The sequence below is a fragment of the Anopheles bellator genome, chromosome 2 (assembly GCF_943735745.2).
Source record: "Anopheles bellator chromosome 2, idAnoBellAS_SP24_06.2, whole genome shotgun sequence".
Lineage (NCBI taxonomy): Eukaryota > Metazoa > Arthropoda > Insecta > Diptera > Culicidae > Anopheles > Anopheles bellator.
The window spans coordinates 61,042,853-61,062,996 of NC_071286.1; the positions used below are offsets into that span (position 1 = coordinate 61,042,853).

The 20,144-nt window shown below is 46.5% G+C and overlaps 1 protein-coding gene across 1 annotated transcript in view; it reads right to left on the reverse strand.

The window, feature by feature from the left end:
* Nucleotides 1–1,596: 1,596 nt before the first annotated feature.
* Nucleotides 1,597–20,144, reverse strand: part of LOC131212679 (pseudouridylate synthase RPUSD2-like) — a 104,157-nt gene continuing 85,609 nt past the window's right edge. Inside the window, exons 6-12 of the mRNA XM_058206637.1 lie at nt 11,316–11,536; nt 9,700–9,890; nt 9,420–9,626; nt 9,047–9,321; nt 5,072–5,269; nt 4,257–4,412; nt 1,597–2,958 (exon numbers count right to left, since the gene is read on the reverse strand). Of these exons, the coding sequence (XP_058062620.1) occupies nt 2,884–2,958; nt 4,257–4,412; nt 5,072–5,269; nt 9,047–9,321; nt 9,420–9,626; nt 9,700–9,890; nt 11,316–11,536 (1,323 nt within the window). The 3' untranslated portion in view covers nt 1,597–2,883. The remainder of the gene's footprint in view (nt 2,959–4,256; nt 4,413–5,071; nt 5,270–9,046; nt 9,322–9,419; nt 9,627–9,699; nt 9,891–11,315; nt 11,537–20,144) is intronic.

The window sequence follows — 20,144 nt, forward strand, 5'->3', positions numbered from 1 at the left end:
CAGAAAGCCGTATCGATTCGTGTTTTTTTTTATCCGCCCGTGAGGTTGTTCGAAGGCCACCAAGCGCCTCCATTGGGACCATTTTGATGAAACCATTTTTATCCCTGCTTCTATCCAGTGTGTGATGGCTCTTCAACGTATACGATGAACTGGTTACATTTCCTGTGAATTAACCGACTCCAAGCCAGTCCTTGCGCATGGGCCAAAGTTATGCTTTAATTTCTTTATCGTCTTTTACCATTGTATCACCATCTAAGAGACATTCCTTTACCGTCACTATTTCATAGCCGCACACAACGCTTTTCATTCCAGCTTTTCCGCCACTTTCTTCATTTCTTAAATGAAGTGTTGTCTTTTCTTTTCCGGCCTCTTGCCTCGTTGCCCTTTGCAGTGTTTATGTGTTTGCACTGTACAAGCCGCACGTCGCTCCAACAACACGGGAGGGTTAGGAAGCGCGTGTGAAGCGTTATCAACCTGCTTCGGACGTCACCTCGTGACAATCAAGTTCACAAAACGTCGAGTGGGAAAAGTGCTTCACATCGTCATATAAACATTTACCCCCGATCGGCGAGGAAAAAGTTTATTTCACCCTTTATTTCCCGAGCCCGAACACCCTGTTCTTCTGGCATGGCCAAGGCGACGTTGGGTCGACGGTGGATGAAAAACTTATGCCTACACATGCCAGACTATGCTCCGATTTCGTTGATAACTTCCTGACGTTTCGATTTCGGGTTGCCATTTCTTGCCTGCTCCGGCCCAACGAGGCGCGTCAAGCAAAGCGCCACAACGGAAGGCGAACTCAGAAGTAGCCTGACTATAACACGGTGCTCAATTTACGTTTTAATTTTACTCTACTTTGCACGTTTGCCGTCGCTGTCTTCGTTTCGAGTAATTACTGCTGGCGAACTCGCTTGACGTTACGCTCGTCCTGCCACACGAAGGCTCACACCGAGAGAAGTAAGAAAGAAGTAAATTCGTAATTTCTAAATATTGATTTGATGTTTGAGATATTGATTTCGCCGATTTCAAGCAGAGCCAACCATCTGTCGGTGACGTAAACGTAGTAAATCAATCAAGCAACAACAATAGAGACCATAAAAGTACGTACGAGTAAAGCGGCAGCCCCTGGCACGGATTTCATTAATTGTGTTATGCTCATTTAGATTAATAAAATGTGTGTGTGCTTACTGTTTGTTGCATTTTTTAGAAAATCGTGGAAACATCATCGAATCTTTGTCCTTAAAACTCGTTCGTCTTTTTGGGCAAAAGCATCTGTTTTTTTTGTTTCTCATATTAACTGCTCTCCCACCTTACCTCGTTTTTTACTGATACTACATCTCCGGTAGTACTATATTAATTAGCGCTTACTAGCTACTAGTTTATTTTCTAGTTTTCATGTTTCTCCCTTGCAGAGAATACGACATCTTCGTATCAGTATCTATGTATCAGTTAAAGTATCAATGCATCGACTGCTTAAACGTAACAATGATGAAATAATAGTTTTTAGCTGTTTTGGGATTGGTTACATATTCTTTGTCGATCCTATGCCGTTTTGCCTCACGGGTACTGTAGCTGCAACAAACTCGCTTGTTGCTGTATTGTCCATTTTCAATCGGTTAACGCACCAAACTGTGCAGATGTGGCTTGTTGTACGCTTTCAACTGGAAGAGTTCGAAGAAAGCTTACCTAGCGATTTTAAGCGAAACAAAATCGATTGATTTTTGAACGAAACGATACGAGCAAATTGGGAACGAACGAAATAAAAGTTGGCTTGCACCCATTGGTGTATGAATACGGTACAACAAAGTGTAAATTAGTTTTCTTATTTGAAAAAAGCTAATAGTTGATATTATTTAATCGATGGTAGTCAGTGGCAAGTATCAAAATGTTGGCCCATTGTTCAACAGGATCATGGGAAAGCTAACACAAGAAATAGTGCAGTTCTACGTTGAACAAAATTAGGGCGCATAATGGACTTATAAAATTGGGATATTTCAAATATAAACTGAAGCTACAAAGTGCCAATGCGTTTGTGTCAATCTTCGTAATAAACGTGTTATTCGTTATCGATAGCCAGGAGAATTGCTTATAGACTAAACTTATGTAAACACTAAAGAGTTTTAGAAAATCTAACAGTGTGTGCTCAAAACTTTAAACATTCCAACAATTGTTTCTAGGCAAACAAGGACGGCGAATGCATGACGACGGCCAATGCTTCGAGTGCTACAAAAATCGCAATAACTAAATGTGTAATTTAGTGGCCTACGTGTATGATTCATATGCTGTAACATCCCTTTATTGGTTTGGGGTTTGTTGCTGAAAAATTGAAAGTTATGTACCAGTTTTCTAGTAACCCTAGAAATGTTCCGAGCCATTCACGAGCCCGGTTCTTACGACGTCTTAGATGGTTGCAGGCCGCACGGTACGAGTCGCGGCCATTTCCTTCCCAATTCTCCTTCAAACTGTGCCTCGACTTGCGTGTGTTGTTGTCATTTGTTTCTTACACTCTTTGTCAACAGCTCTGTAATCTGTACATTTTCAATGTGCTTGCCTATCGTCTTACAGCACGTGCCAGCAATTAAGCGCGCAGCAGCTCGATCTTTCCTGTAATGTCTTTTTTGTGTCTTGTTTTGCGTATTGCGATACAAAAGAAACAAATTATTGTTCCCTGTCACTTGATGTCATCTACAAATTTGTTGTGCATTTACGAACACAAGATCAAATCACACTTGTTTTGGTCGTAGTCACACGCAAATATGAGTTTTTTTTTCGTTTAATGTTAATGCGCATTTCAACGTTGCTTTTCCACAGCTGCCCAGCTCGGCGCATTCATGAGCGCCCGAAGTGTGCCGACATTTGGTTGAATGCTTATCGATAAAATGCTTACTCAAAGTCCGTCTCGTGCCAGTCTACTCGAGCCCAGTCGGGCAGCTCAGTTTCGTAGCCCCAGCCCGGGCCCTGCAAAGGTAACAATGAAAACGTTTACTTTTAGTACGGTGAAATATATTTAAAAAATATTTGGTGCTTAGTAGTAATAACGGTACAGGCTACAACATTCTGTTATCGCTTGCACACCAAACAACGTGATGTTCGCCACCAAAACAGAGATGGTTCCAACGGAAGAAGCAAAATAGCAACATCGGATTACCGTGATGGGCATCCCCCGTTCGGACGGTCAAACACACATGGGCCAACTCATCGCCACCGTCATGGAAATGATAATTTCCTGTACCGCATTACGACGGCTTTTAGCGTTTTAATGCGAATCGTTTACGGGCCCAAGTAAGAGCCAAATAAAAAGGGGTGAAAAGTAGAAATTTACGAAGTAAGCCATCAACCGGAACGCTTAGGCGGCCATTGTGCGGGTTAGAGTGTGCCGGCGGATATTGGACATTGTCGTGGCATAAGTGGCGCACACTCCACTTATGATGGATTTGCGGTAGCCACGGTGACGGTGAACGGACATTTCTGGTCCGGTGGTGGGCCGCCACGCGGCTGTTATCCTTTTGCTCGCACGCCTCCGACGGTGCCAACATGCCTGTCATCCGTGTCACACGCAAACGGGTGTCGCTGACGACTGTCGTCGGTGGCGCTCGATGGGCACCGAGGGAACGCGCATGAAAATGGGCAAACAAAATTATCATTGTGAAGTTCCACAGGAACAGAATGATTAAAGCAATTCGTGCGGTTCTCTGCGCTTTCGAGCACGGTCCCTCACACCGATGGCCATTCTAATGGATTGCACACTGCTGCTTTGGGATTTAAATGATTCGGCAAAGCTTTGGAAATGGGCTGCCATGTGCCGGCAACCGGCGAAGAGGGCGATCTGGCAGTCACATGAATCCTAGGAGGATTTGTTATTTAAACCAATTTAGAGGTGGCTGATTGTCTGAGGCATTAGCAAGTTTTTTTTCTGTTGCCACCACATCCTATCTTTTGCAACAAAACCGAGGGTAACGCAAATTGACGAGTGTTTACAATTTAAAACCCGTTACTCATTTTGAACCTTCGGGCAAAGGGGGAACGATCAGCGACAGAAGTTACGAAAAGTGTAAACATATGACTGATTGAAAGATAGAAAAAATGGTGAGATGTTATATGAAATACTGATTAAATTACTTTTTAAACATCATTCAAAGTGCCACGGCGACGGATATTAACACAAAATCGACCGTATTTACTGAACGTGATTAAAGAGCTGTTGTCGAACCGTGCGCCACTCTGGTTGGCTTTTATACGCTCCCTTGGCAGCTTACCTTGTACTTCCAGGCATGCAGATACATGACCAAATCCTGCGGCTTCGGATCCCGGTAGCGCACCTTGCACTCGTAGCAGTGCTTGTCGCTTGTCATTTTGTCCGGATTAAATGCCAAGTCGGGCGATTCGTGTCCCGTCTGCGTGGCCACGGTAACCTGCCGGGAGACGGAGCATCGAAGAGGGATAGAGACAGAGAAAACAGAAAGATGTTAATATCAGGTGGCCAAACACCGCAACCGACTGTTACGGCTAACGGGGACAAAGTGAAAAATGTTAGGCACGCACACAAACACGCACACATATATTTAAAGGAACGAGGACATTGGGACCACGGCACGGTGGAGACTTCCAGGGTTAGGTGATCGTGAGACTAGGAATGCACAACACTCTACAAGTCACACGATGTTAATACGATGTTGATACGGACCGTAATCTACGGTGGGATTAGGGCGACGGACTAGCGAGAGCCAGCGCGTTACGGAACGAATTAGCGGCGAGTGGCGCTGGCTCAGTTGCAATGGAATTGAGGTGGATTTTACAGATTTTATCCGAGCGCCGAGCTTGCGGTGGGGCGATACGGATTGCGAAACGGATGTTTGAAAGCCAGAGGAATTAGTCGCTATCTTTGGTCGGTGCTGAAAGGTTCGAAAGCAATATGAGGGCGCTTTTGGTTAATGGACGCAAACGTGGGACATGAATGAATTAAAAACAATCTTCACACAGTGCGCCGTACACAGCCACATCCCGGCCAGTTATGAGAAGTTTATTAATTACAACACTAGACGGTGCACACTTTACGCGGCTCGGAACTCACGTTAGCACCGGAAGCGGCCATAGCAGCAGCAGTAACAGCGGCAGCAGATGCTTGCTCTGTCGCAAATTTGTTGCACTCTTGAAACGCAACGACTGCCGCTTCGTCGACCTGCGTGGCTGAGTCGGCTGTGTTGGCGGCGACGTTGGTGGGCGATGAGCTAGCACCTTTCGGGCACTCCCAAGCAGCAGTCGTTGTGCGCTGTGAACATACACCCACACACGTTATGAAAGTCAGTGTCCTTCCGCATCGAACCAAACCCTCGAAAAAGCGTAGAGCAACACACCAAGGTACACGGGGAAAGGTCCTCGGCAAGTCGGTAGTCCTTCGCGCCGTGAAAACTGCAGCCCTCGCAGTCAAATGAAATGCAACCGAATAACCAAATTTAACGGCAGACTGCAGAGCGTTGGCCCACACATGCGAGACGGAGGGAGGGATCGGGGAAAATTAGTCTAAACAACCACAACGTTGTGGCGTAACCACAGCCGCGGCGTGCCGAGCTCTAGCCGAGCGGCGGGTATATCTCTGAGGGCAGGCGACCGCCCGTAAGCGAGCTGACCCCGAGCGGCAGGGCGGTTTTTGGTGATTTCACGTCGGTTTTTGGCAATTCGGCACCGTGTCGGGATGAAACAAATTGAATATTTCAAACCCCACAAGCCTCGCACATCCTTTAAAACCGGACACCGGGAGTGTGGCGTGCTGTGCACATAAATCCCTCAGCGGGCAGAGCAGCGGGCAGCGGGATTCCGGGTATCCATTTATAATGAGATACTAATCGTGTTTACGTGTACGGAGCCTTGCGGTGGATAGCTGTGATAGCGAGGAGAATTGCGAAAATGCAATAAAATCCCTTTAATATTAGATTTCGACTGTAAATGGGTGGTTTTCCGGGTTTTTCGCCCGGCCGTTAGATCGCCGGGTTGCCGGGCAGCAGAGGCACATCGTCGTGATAATGGGCAACAAATTTTGCAGCTTCGACCACTTCACGGCGGAAGGGATGCAACTAAAAGGTAAAAACATCGCATAACGCTGGGCGCTTTCCGGTGGGAAACCGTACGTGGAACACATTTCGGACGGTACGCGGCTAATGAATGGGCAATCGAATTAGTTATGCCAACGGGAATACCATTACGAACAAACAAATTATGCTGGCCGCTCGGTGCCAGCCACCCGGAAGTGCAGCCGCCATCGCCCGGGTAAGGACATATGGCAACGGGGTGCTCATTCAAATTTCCTTTTAGCGCGCACCTTAAGCGAGATTAATGCACACGGGGATTAATTATATGTTACTGTTTACGGGTGGCTCCGTAATACCGGGCGGTGGCGTCGTCGCTGTCTGATGGCTGTCCCACTTAATGGTTTCCATTCAGTGTCCCGTCCCGTTTCGGTTTCGTCAGTACAATGTCGCGAACGGAATGCAGCCGGCTTAGAGTAGGATGAAATTACTCTAATTCCGCGCTAGCGGAATGCGCATCGTCATAAACTCCAATCAATTGCATTGAGCGCTTATTAATGGTCGGATAATCCGGGTTCGCTATTTAGTATTCGCAGACCTGGTGGGCGCTCATTGTGAAAGCCGCGGAAAGCCTTACGGGCGGGGAGACCAAACGCGTGACAGATTCCAGAAGTCGAGACCAATTTCCCACAAAAAGGGCGCTCTTCGAAATGTTTGAAATAATTAATTGATTAAATAAGTTAATAGCCCACCAGGTCGTACCGTTTCTAAAGCTTTGCGCGCTAACGCACAGCGAGCCGCGCGGTCAAGATTGTGAGTTAAATCTATCGCCCCAAAACCTCAAGGGTGCGGCGACTCAAGACGGCGCTTCGTTGAAGCACCGGAACGAAAGTCTAAATCATGTCTAATTAACATCAATGATTTCTCTTTCCGCTACATTTCCATTTGCCCAAGCTGAGCAAACATCATTATAATTCCGTGCGGTGGCACGTCTCCGTCCGAAGATAAGCTACACACCGTCAGCCATCAAAATAAGGACGAACCGTTGTTTGCCAGCACCGGAGCGTTGCTCCCCGAACCTACTACTATCTCTAGCCGGGGCCGGCTGGTATTCAAATGTTCACCGGCATTCTCGGATTTCTGGTGGGTGGAATTAGGAGTTCCGGAACAGAAGTTGCCCGCCAAAGTGGATCCTCCCGGACCCATAGGCTTTTGAATGGCGTTCCGTTTCCCCCCTCTCGTGAAGGTATGGCCCCAAACAAGGCACGAACGATTAAAGTTTGCTGTTACTGCATTATGGAGCTGTCACCGGCAGGGTTTGCCTGAATGTTGTATGAAGCTGGCGTGTCCCGTCAGCTATGCTTACGCGGCTAACTAACGAAGTTTCGGGGAAGCTTTGTGGGCAAATTGTACCATAAATTAATGATAATTGTGACGTACTGCAACAGGCCACGGACGCACACGGCCGTTATTTTGATTGTGTCCGGTCGCATCTGTTGAAACAACACTTCACACGATCTCCGAGGTGACAACCATGACACTCCGTGACATACAGTCCAACACGTGGAGGTGTCCGGTGTACGGTTCCGAAACTGCACTTCATTCATATGCCAGCTGGCCATCGCTAGGTTTACGGACGGTAAGCTGCGACTGTCCAGCGCACTGCATAACGATAACGGCGGCCACGGGCAGCAAGGATTGACGATCGGTTTATCTCTGTCAACGACTAGATCTTGCTTCAGGACTGTGCTAAAGTTTCTTCATTTCAAGCATTTCAACTTTTGGGATCTGACTGGTTGTGACTAAAAGTGATAGCTAAAACAATAACATGCTGAATCAGCGGAGCGGACAATCGTTTGCCAAGTTATCAAACCGTACATCTGTTTCTGAAAATAACCTGCACCGAACACGACAGCCCGTAGAAGATAACAGCTCTGAGGTTGGAAAATGAAATTCACCCTTGGCCTTCACCAATGGTTGCAGGATCATTATCACCGAAATAGTTCCCATTTACGGTACCGCGCTCGGTGCCGTCTTGTTCTGATTGCTCTACGCCACCCCGTCAAAGACGGGCCACTTCAACAGGTTTGAACATCACGTGCGTCTGTCTCTAGCTGGCTGTCAGTGTCAGAACTATCGCCTACCGTTGATTCGATTGCCAAACCCGGTGGCCATTGCCACCGTGTTGGTATTTAATTTAATTTTCATCGTTCCATCGTCACTCCGCCGCACGGTGCCGCAAGCGTCGTGTGGGTACTTTCGAACCGTTTTCGTGAAATGTGAAAACATTCGCGAATAAATGTGTATTTTCGAGCAGAACAGACACCCCGAGAGACAAGACTGACGCCGTTCAGTGAACTTGCGCAAGAAAATGGTACCAGTTGCACCCCACATTATTATCGGGGCCAAGCGAAGTGCGGCAAGCAATCTACGTTTGCCGGAACACCGTTAGCGGTGGTCGTTCGCCGAAGAATACGGGAGATGTCTAGGAACGAGCAATCGAGGTTTGAATGAGGTTTTTTTCCCCTTCTCTACTCTCTACACTTTCTATCACGCCAAGACAGTTGCAGTTGAGATGCGTTCATTATCTTCGTGTCGCGCTCTCGTAGGGGTCCCCGCCGCTGGTGACGCGACGGGAAAAGTTTTTAATGAACCACCGAAAACCGAATTGGTAAGATTGTTTAAAATTAAATGAGTAAGGGCACCGCCACGGAGTGGCAGTCGGACGCGAATTTCGACACCAATCCGTGTGTAGCTGGCGTGTTTGTTTGGTTGAACACGATTTTGGGGAAAGATTTTGAATTTCTGGTGAACTTGACTATCAACATTAGAAGAAGTTAAATTGTCTGAACCACTGTTAAAATTTGTATTGAATCGATCCAGTAACTACCAACGACGGACCTAGGAGACACTTTTATTGAGCTGCAATTCGAAGGATCGTCCGATTTTCCTCCCACGGGTTGGGTCCAAAAACGTAGGCAAAACGAATGACAGTTCGCCCCAACTGTAAATGTTTTAATTACCTTCTGTGACTGCATTCGGCCGCCGACGTTGATGGTGTTGGTCGTGGTGCTGGCCGTACCGACGGCAACCGTGCCGCCGGTTCCGGTGTTGCCGGCGTTCGTGCCACTTCCGACGGTGGTGCCAGCGACCGCGGCCATTGCATTCGCCATGAGCAACGAGGCGCACATATTCTCGTGGGGGCTTTCGCTGCCCAGCGACACCGGCCGAGGACTTTCCGAACAGGGCGACGCCTCACGGGACACGCTCTCCGAGTCGTCATCGGACAGGATTTGTCCTGCAATTTGCATTTGCAGGCCGAGTTAGCAGGGCAGAGGATCCATCACAACTCCGTTTGGGTTTCTGCTTGCCTTGATCGCTCGGATCACCACTTACCTTTCACGTCGTCCAGATCGTTTTTCATCGGTTTAAACATTGACAAATCCGAGTCACCGTCGATGCCGAGCCAATTTTCTGCATTGTGAATATTGATCAGGTCCTTCACCAGCTGCTCGTCGCTCTTGCCGCCAATGTCACCACCACGGCCCTTGGCCGGACCGAACACCTCGTGGTTGTACAGCGGATCGTTGACGACCGGATAGCCTACGGGTGATGAAAAGAGAGTAAAGCAATGAGGGCAGTGCAAAAAGGATTCTCCGCTTGCCGTGTCCCTTACCAAGGTACTGCAGATGCACCCGAATCTGGTGCATACGGCCGGTGCGCGGTTTGCACTGCACGACGCTGCTGCTACCGTTGAAACCGAGCTTCTGGAATATGGTCGTACATTCCTTTCCCTTGGGTGAAACCTTGCAAACGCCAATCTTGTAGCTGACGACCTCGATCGGCTCCTTGCACTCGATGATGCCACTGCAGGGAAAAAGAGGGAAAACAGTCGGTTGGTTAGGATGGCGGCGGTGACGGCCTCATGTGATATGAGAGATCCCGCCATCAGTAACGTCAAACTGAAACTAAATCAAATCCCTCCGCCTAGCTGATTCGTCCGCCTCGCCTCTTCCCGGGAGACTGCTTCGGGCGGCGTTACAGCCGATCCGTAATCGCAGCGGCGGTGAAAGACTCATCGGTTCTACGCCGATTTTACGCCGGGCCGCAACGGCGCCACGGCAACCCCCGAGAAGAACTCATTTCCGTTGGCCCTCGCATTGCCTCACATGACTCACAGCGCGGTGGGCGATGGGTGGCGCAAATCCAAAGTGGGTCGGAAAAAGACTTCGTACACCATACGTACGCTAAACCCCTTCCTGCGAGCGTCGCCAGTATCCATTAGCGTTCCGGGGTCTCGGTCGGTGAAGTCGTGGATGGTCACGTCCCCGTGACCGTGTCTTCTGGCGACACACCCAACACTCAGCTTCCGGCACCACACAGCCCAACCGAACGAACGCGCTGGAGCCGAAGAATAATTGGAATCCTTATAAGCTGACAGACTTCCGATGGGATCTCACGGCTGGAGATCCCGGGTTTTGTTTCGGGCACCGGGATGGCAACCCCGATCGTCGACGCACAGCACAGCGGTTTTGGGCGGGCGCGACGGGCAAAGACAGTAACATAATTTTATTACCATTACCCTGTGCGTGGCCGACTTTCGGGCGCGACACCAGGGCCGGGGATTCAATTATACGGGCAACATGAATTGGATTTTTATCGGGTTAATTTAATTACCGGACGAGCTCATCCACCGAGGGCTCGAGTGCCCGATACGGTGCGAATGGCAGTGACTTAGCAACACGCTTTTAGGGGCCTTTGCTTCGTTGGCCTACACACGGGGGGGCTAGGACTCTAATTGCTTGCGTAATGACACTGGCCGCTAACCACGAGTTGCTCGTTGATACGTTGATATATTTTGTAACGACTTGGTATTTGGGTCGAACACCGCGAACAGAAATCGGTATATAGAAAGTTAAATAGCTCGTTGATGCTTCAATTTATTACTGCAAATCGAAAAACCTTTAAACCCATGCCATGTCCCAACAACAGTTTTTCGATTTGCTTTTAAAGTGCCGACAAAGAACGACACGAGGCTGCGAATCGTGAAACACAAGAGCCTAATCCTGACACATTTTAATCAACAGCAGGCCCGGCCCCTCGGACTTCTCAAGTGCTTCCAAACAGACCCGTTTGCCAAATCGGATTAGAATCGGAGTGAGTGATTGACCAGCGGGAACGGTGCACCGTTCAGCAATCAATTTGCATGTTTCGAAGAAGACGGCACTCGTGTACCCCCATCCGAGGTATCATTTCCGGTCGGTCTATGTCCACCGTTCGGTTCGTACTTACTCTGGGAATTCGCCTTCCACCCGACAGATGTACTCTTTCTGCACCTGTCGGTTCCGGATCTGGTGCTCCATTTGGCGGGCCTTCTTGGGGCTTCGGCCGAACAGCAGCAGCCCCGACGTGAGCCGATCCAGCCGGTGGATGGTGCGCAGATTTTTTAGATTATACTCCTTCGCCAGGATGAACACTACCGTGTTGTGGCGGTAACGTCCACAGGGATGAACCTTTTCGGGGGAAGGCAAAGCGAGTGAGCGTGAGTTTGCGGAACAGATTGCGCCCTCGGTTCGGAACGAGCGTACTTTTTACTGATCATTTAGAAGAAAATAATGACACATTTAGAGGTAAAACAGTGAAAAGGTTAAACAAACGATTGGAAGCATAACTAGGCGGCCGGTGAAAGCATAAACGTCTACGATTAATCATTCAACGCGATCACAATCAGAAGCGCACAATAAACGTACTGCCAACGAAGCAGTAAAACGAAACAAAAGATAACGACACGTTAGTTAATAGAGTAAATTTATGGAAGTAAAACCACAAGCTAAGTTCGAAGCTTATGTTTGATTTGGTTGCTGGTTTGTCGGATAAATACAAATTCAAAGTGAAGTGTTCCGTGCTTTCATAATAATAAACATTAGGGGTTGTGGTCCGTAAGGATAATTGTGTAGCAGCAATTAAAACGGTACGTCCGGCGCCTTGCACACACCAATGTTCCCAGCCGTGTTCTGCACTTTTATGAGGTGATTGACTTAACTTTAGTTTCAAAAATCTAAGCGGGTCAGTACGTTCACACATGCCGTCAGCGCAATTTTCGGGCGCGCCTTTCAGTGCCGGAGCACCCCATAAAAGCGCCTTTGCAAAGTAGTGGTACAGCTCATCAGCACGAACTCCGTAATCAGGGTGCTTCTTCCCGTGATGGCACCGGGCACCTCGTTGGGGTCCTGTTAGTCTGTGCTGCGCAGCCAATATCGTAAGAGGTGGTGACGATGGTGTGGTGTAATATTGGCACCGCACGAACCGGCACTAACAGGGGTGGTGCAAAACGGTACCCAGTGACCACAGTGTGTGCGCAGCACAGCACAACGGCCCTAATGGCGTGAAAATTCCTTGGAGTAATCACCACCGTCTAGATGCTTCGTATGCAGTCGACAGTCAAACGACTGCATGTGGGATATAATATTAAGGGTATCGTTATCCTGGGTGCGGCTTCGAGCAACGAATCCTCACCACAGTGTGGCCCCGCTTTGCTGTTATGGTGGCCTGTTTTGTTGATGCGGTTGTTACGAATGCGCTTCTCGTGTTGAACACCAGTTCGCCAGCACGTAGCTTTCCGCAAAATTTGACGTCCATTTACTGATGCGGGGCTTGCGTTGGTTTTATGACCCGTCGAATGCCATCGTTTCTATTCATTTGGTTCGACATCGCGGTGTAGGATCGGTGCGCCAAACATTGCTGGCAGAGTTTTCGCAACGTCATACAAAATGGGCTCAAATTATGATGGAAATGCACGGCATGCAACGCCAGCCACGGCATTCGTACCCGCGAAGCCGCTGCTGATGCTGTATCGTAAAACAACTGCATCGTAATTGTATGAATATACGGAATTTTGTTGATGCTCCACGGGTTGCAATGGTGCACCCAAGCTATGCAACGTTTACAACATTTTGAGGCTTTTAGGCATTTGACTGATATGTGTTTATGTAATTTTGAATTTCAAGCTATAGCAGAGTATCTCAACGATAGAAATGTATCGGGGCTGGAGAAAGATGTTGATTACCAAGCTAATTTTAGTGATTGTGTTCTCTCAAACATCGTTGCAGGGTGAAATTATTCACACAAAAAAAGCAACAAAAATCGCTTCGGATTCAGTTCAGTCCGTATAACGAATGAATGCTGTGAAGGCCTCACAAAAGTCGTAGAAATAAAGACATTTTCAAATTTCCTTCAATCATTTCTAATCAGTAGTTATGTTTCAATTCGAGGTAGATCATCCGTCTGCCCTGAAACTTTCTGCGAACAGAAGTTTCCGGATTGGTTAGCAGACGTACAACTCAAAAAGGACTGAAAAGTTAAATTTTTTAGCAAGAAGCATAAAAATAAAAAAAATAAATTTGACCATTCAAAATGCAATAAAATTGTGATAATAGTCAAATTGGCAATGGCGAGGCTCGCAAAAAGGTGATGTGGGTCTAATGAGATCTAGTCAATCTGCGATAAATGATGATCCACTTTCAAATCGAGTGGACTAAAAAACAATAAAAACGTTTTGGACATTCAAAAACAAGTAATAGACATTTGAGGATGTAATCCAATTTGCATCCTTTTTAGAAAACCAACAAATCAATCCGTAATTCACGTAAACGATGCCTGTGCTATGTGTGGTTGTGTCCATAAATTGGTTTAAATTTATTGCCATTTCAATCCTTATCCAGGATGCTATCCAACCTTTTCGGGGTTTTTTCGTCCGAATCCTTTACGTCCAACCTTCCTATACGGGGTGTGCTAAACAACGTCGAGTTGAAAAAAAGATCCACGTTCCCGAGACTAAATTTATGTTGGTTGAAAAAAAATCGTAACGTCCAAAGTCGACAGCTCATTGGCACCGTGCGTTGTAGGACAATCTCTTTAAAACAGAACCATAAAAAGGTGAAACGTGATTTCAGTTTTGCATTCATGATTGTCGAGCAGGGTCCAGAGGACCTAGGCTTATCTCCGACTTCATAAAAGAAAGCAAAAGGGAAAAGGGTTTTGATGTGGGACCCCCGCGTACTGGATTCTGCGTACCAGCGATAAAAGATCTGTAAGTTAATTAGTGGCCATGGGAACATGTTGAAAAATGGTAAATGATAAGAAAGGACCCAACAGGGAAAGATTAAGCCTAACTCGGTGATTTATGTTTAATGATCTCCAGAAATCATGGTTTTAGCAGGAGATTAAAGTAGTGATAGATATCGCACCCATTTCGGCATGTTGATGAATTAACCAAGGCATTACAACGTATTGAAGTACATAACATGTTACTCATTTTCGCATTGCTTAGATAAAATAAATAGAACTCTAGATTCTAAAGAACCCTGTTCATAATGTCCCTATTTAGTGATGTTTCAGGAGAAATTTCCAATAATCCACTGTGTAAAATTACACGACGTTCAAAAGTATTACTCTCTATTTGAGATTTAACAAAATTGTGTTACTGCTTATTGCTATTTATCAATAAACAACCAATTAAAACAAAAACTTTCCATCGCGCTAAAATATAAAAAAATCGATCAACCATAAATTAAGGACTTAAATTTATCGCCTGTCGGAACAACATAAATATGGACCGTATGGATGGGGCTAGGCTTAGATGTTGGAACTTGGAACTAAAAAAAGTTGACACAATTCTAACCGGTCGTTAAGATGCGAACATGCGACAGTGAACGACCGTCAAGTGTTCACAGTGAGTGGACACATTGTGTAGCTTGTTATGTGTTAAGTTCCACAAACACACTCGCGCAAAGTTTCGCTATTTCGATGAGCAATTTGTACCGTACGAGATTGGCCGCATGGCATAAGGACAGGGAACATACAACAAGCTGAGGAGCCAAGAACCTTGAGTGAAAACTTTTTTCAGAGCCGTCCGTGTCACCATCTCGCAAAACCGGTTCACTCTCGTTTGCTACGCTTTCAAGGACTTTCCAACATTTCTCGGCCACGCTCTGGCCCATCGCCGTCTGGCTGGGATGGCGTCTGACCGATGCGGTTAACAGGAGTCCTTCAATTTGAAATGACGCTTCCTTCACTCACACTCTCTTGTGGTGCGTGTATGTGTGTTGCGTGCGTTTCGTATGTGCGAAAGCCAGCGAGAGGACTAACTTTTCTTCCATCGCGAACCGTCCGCTGTCCCGTAATGTTCCATTTTTCTTGCGACTCCAAAAGGAAAGCTTCTAAAGCCTGTCCCCTAGCCCGTGCCGGGGGAGCGGGCGCCATGAAATAACGGACCGGAAAGGCGAAATCGAAAACGAATAAAGATGAGAATTTATCTAAGGCATGGGCTTCGTCGGGACGGCTCAAAATGTTTGCGCCGAGGGAATCGAACGCTTTGGGCCCCGGGCCACCGAGCCGTTTTACGTAGTGAAAACAATTTTCTTTTCACAACTCTCGTAGCATTGCAACCGGAAGAAGATTGTGAAGGCCCCGGAACCCCGGCGCCGGATGGGGAAAAGCCGTAAACTTGATAACATCGATAATGTTGCGTTACGTGTTAGGTCACATTTGGCGCGGTCGCCGAGGGAGCAGTTCTTTTGGCACCATCGATGCATGGGCAACGATAGGCACATTAGGCTCGTTATTTAATCATAAATCGTTACGTGGGGGTGGGGAATATTTATAAAAGCCACGATTTGATTGTGCATCTCGCGTTGAATCCTTTCCTGATGGCACTTGGTTCTTTGACTGCCAGTTGAGTAAACAAATGAATTTTGCGACTATTCCGAACCAGACCTGCATAAAAGACAAGCATACTCTGTATTAGTTGTTAGTTATTAGTTGTTTGAATTGCGTTTAAATAGTCAGTGTTACTGTACGTTGGTTAATTACTGAACTCGCAAAACATTTTAATAGGGATTCTATCACTTCGGGCCTTTCGTTGGCTCTCTACGGAGTGTGTCTGTGCATAAAACGATCATTACACGGCCTCAGAAACACCGAATGCTACAACCCTTCTGCCATTGGCATTGCTCGTCCTTGCTTGCGTTTACCAGTGAAGGACCAAACGGTTCCGTGTGTCGTTTCTGTGGTGCAGTTCCCCTTTTTTGAGGCTTTTCTAGAAGGAAATCTTAGCAAACGGGAAGGTGATACGACACATCGCAGCAGGGAAACGGGGAAAACTGGACAGACAGAAAAGGCAAACAACCAAAACGCTGAACGCTTCGGGTCAGCCCCGTGGGGGGGTCAGAGTGTGTCACATATTATTGGTTACTCACCGGCAGCGAACACGGTTTGTCCAGCACTACGAGATCATTGTCGACATAGATTATTTTTATCGAATGATCTAAGACGGGCGTCTCGTGCCTGTGTTGCGGCCGCCACGAGCATCGAACATCGAATGAGCGAATGAGATAAAACACAGAGTCACAGTCATGGCGGTGCCGGGTGGGAGTGGGGTGGCGAGTTCCGGATTGTTCCCGAACAACCGTAGTTTGTAGGAGAGTTTTGTATGGTTTTTTTACAATCATTGTTTAGCGCACAGAGTACCAGCGACCGGCGTTTTGGGCAAGGGAGTTCCAGGCGGCAGTTCACGATGCGCACGGTTCATTACAGTACATGGCGACGAGAGACAGAGAGGTCACGAGAGGTCGTTACCACACACACCAGCCACAGATTCCGTTCGGCGTCCAGTTCGGCGTTCGGGTAGCCACCGCAAAACACGCGCACACATACACACCCGGGCAGATAATAATAAGTGGTTCGGTGTTAATATTTACTTTACAGTATCGGCTATTATTATAGTGTCAATGGCAATGATTAAGAATGTGCTTTTTATGCTGCAAGTGAAGAATGTCGAGAGATGAGAAATCGGGGTTTGCTCATTGTACACGGCACAGCGAAAACACATACGACACGTGCAGGTTTTCGAACGGTCCCCCACGACCACTGGCGGCTTCTGTTGCCATCCTCAATTGTTCGTTCGTTCGATTTACTAGTCTCACCCGAAGAGCGTGATTCCTTTGGTTTTTGGAGCCTATCAAACCCTACCAACCATACGAATCCGGTTATACGACCACGCGTCTGGAGTTATGTATTTGGTTTGTGTTTATGTGATTTGAGGTCGAAGGATGGTGATTTTCCGGTCTGTCAACATGGCGATGAAATTTGCGCTGTAATGTTGCTGTTCCACTCTTTTATCCTCTTTTTATGTGGATGGGACAACAAAGGGGAGTGAATTAGTGGTTGCAGCAACAGAAGCTTTTATAAGGTCCATTTTCACCGCATTCAAGGTGATTTCGTGGAGAATGAAAAAAAAATCACATTAATGTCGGCAAGTTACAGGCCACCGGGCGCCTCCACCGGTGTTGTATCGGCATACACGGCATTGCAGAGAACTTGGACTCGGATTCCAGCATTGCGTACGATTTTTATGATCATTATTAGAGTCCCTCTTATCGAAAAACTTGAAACATAAACAAACGACAGTACACACAAACACACACAAACACAGAACGAACGCATTGCAGTTAGTAATCGGTTATGTATCTTTCGTTAGGAAAAAAAGCTGCATTCCCTGAACTGACATTCCATATTAATGAACAATTTGCGCCGGGCACTGGTGTTCCGTGAACGTGAAACGCGCAGAGTTTGGTGATGAATCAAAGGTGAAATTGTAATTCTTTGTCGAACCAAGAGCTAATGCGGCAAAGCACATATACTTGGAAGACTTGAATTCTACCAAAGAGACCTTATCTTCAAACGGATAAACTTCTGTGGAACATAAAAGAAAGGGCGAAGGTGAGGAATCTAGCCCCTCTGGGATGCTATTCGATATCTGGAAGATGTTGATAATGGGATAAAGTCATCCAAACGGCAGCCTACAACTGTAGATTGTGCTGCACAAGTTGACTTAAGAAGGAAAGCCTTTCGTGACAGTACACGATATCGTTCGATCCGCATCTCCGTGCTCCGAGGAACTCGAGTGCGTCATGACGTAAGTACATATCGTCCCGTAGTCTCTCTCTTTCTCTTTCTCTCTGTTTAGTTCTATTTGTAGGCATCTTTTATTGTTGCCATCCCTACACGTTGTCACGCACACCGGGTGGAATACAAACATTGTCAGTGTCTGATTATTGTATGGGCGTTGCCCGTTGCGATGACATAGACATGTATGTACCACCGATAGGACGAGGCGGATATGATTTACAATATTTTATTAGATTAAACTCAAATAGATTTATTGACGGAAGCGCGCGGAACACATAAACTGGCAGATTATAATTTTATCTCCTACGTTTGCCCCATACACTTCCAGCGTTATACCATAATGTGATATGTGCCGCACGATAGCGCGATATAAACCAGTTGACATACTTCACCGGGCTACAAACAGGATCACGTCGAGCTTTATCTTGCCGAGCCTCTCGACAAGGTTCGTCGACATTACTCTCATATCATAATGTCGCATTAGCATCAAGTAAAATGTGGAATGGCGGATGTCAACAGCAAGCCAGTTCCGGTTTGATTATTCGAATTGAACCATTTTCTGTACATATTAAACAGATTCTATTCTACTTCAAAAGATGCTGGATAAAGAATTGCTGTTTTTTTGCGATCCCTCGAAGAGTGAAGTAACTCCATCGAAAAGTAAACAGGTTTATGCATTCACGGCTGTTGAAAATCTCAGTTTTAAGCAATTTGTCTGAAATTAGACGAAGAGATTTTTGACATATTTTATGGGCTGTAATCCCAGTGCAGCCACAGTGAAATGGAAGATTAAACTTTTCCACAGCGAGCTTTCCGTTGGCACCGAATCTTTTCTCATCCAGAACACGTCCTATTATGTCCTGGCCCGGGTATCCGCGATCCCTAGAGCAATCAATCGCTGGTACGATGAGGAAGGCTCTTCGCTGAGATATCCAGGAACACAATAGGAATCGTTAGGAATGGCGGATAATGCTGCACGAGCACCGCTGGGCCAAAAAGTGAACTGACAGCCCGGCGGACTGGTTGATACTTTTTGTCAAAACTGAACCGAAACATTCACCATCGTTGGCTCCGAGGATGGCTTAACGTTACACCAGGGAATAGGGACGAAGGGTGGTGATTGCAAGCAGAGCATGGCTACCACCGACTAACCGATTCCGTTCCATATAATTCAATTTTGATTTTGCTCTCGAAATCAGCTGCTCCGTTGCAAATGTAACGGGCGCATTGGTAAATCTTTCCTCCCATTGGGAACCATTTCAAGTGCATTTTGAGTTTTGCTTCCTGTGTGCGCCTTCCCTGGACGTGCACAATGGATCCCCTTTCGGTCTGACTGATGAAGCATCAAGCGGATTATCGTATCTATGCTGGATTGCGGTAAAAAGAGCCAAGTTATCATCATTCTTTTTTCATGCCGGATAGCAATAATCTGTGCCGCGGTTTACACAATGCGGAAGAGGAGTGCACGGGAAACGTGAAACCCTTCCATCGAATGCCACAAAACCACAAACTGAGAAAGGGAAAATTCTTTTCTCTTTGGTTGAGAGTAACAAAAGAGAAAAACAATCAAAATTGACCGTATTTCGTTCATTTATTTAATTTCAATCCTACCGAATTTCAGTGCCAGCTTCAAAAAGTATTTAATTATCCCAAAATCTTATGTTATGTTGCTAGGAAGCAATATTAATCAAACAACTAAAATACAAATCGCAATTTTCACTAGTAACCGTTTTTCATGTCATTAATTTCTATTTATGACGTCGTGTGAATTGTTTGAATTTCTTTTACAGTTGATGGGCAAGAAACGTATTTAACAAAATAAAAGATAGAAAGAGAGAGATAGAGAAACGAAAGGCATATTTAAAATATGTATCCGTGAAAGTAAGACCGACGACTAGACAGTTTCCAGTGAAGGCAGAGCATGAAAAAACTCCCTCGAAATGCAGTGCATTAGACGATGCAAACTTGCCCCACCCGAATGGAGCGACACAAAGCGGTCAAGGCCCCGCCACCAAAGTTTATTGTCAACAACGTGAGTTGAAAATGGGCGGCATAAAACATCGGCACTTGGGCCATCTGCAAAAAAAATGCCTCGAATGGTCGCGGTTTCACGAGCCACCACCACCGGCGGAATGTTTAGTGAATAAAAGTGAA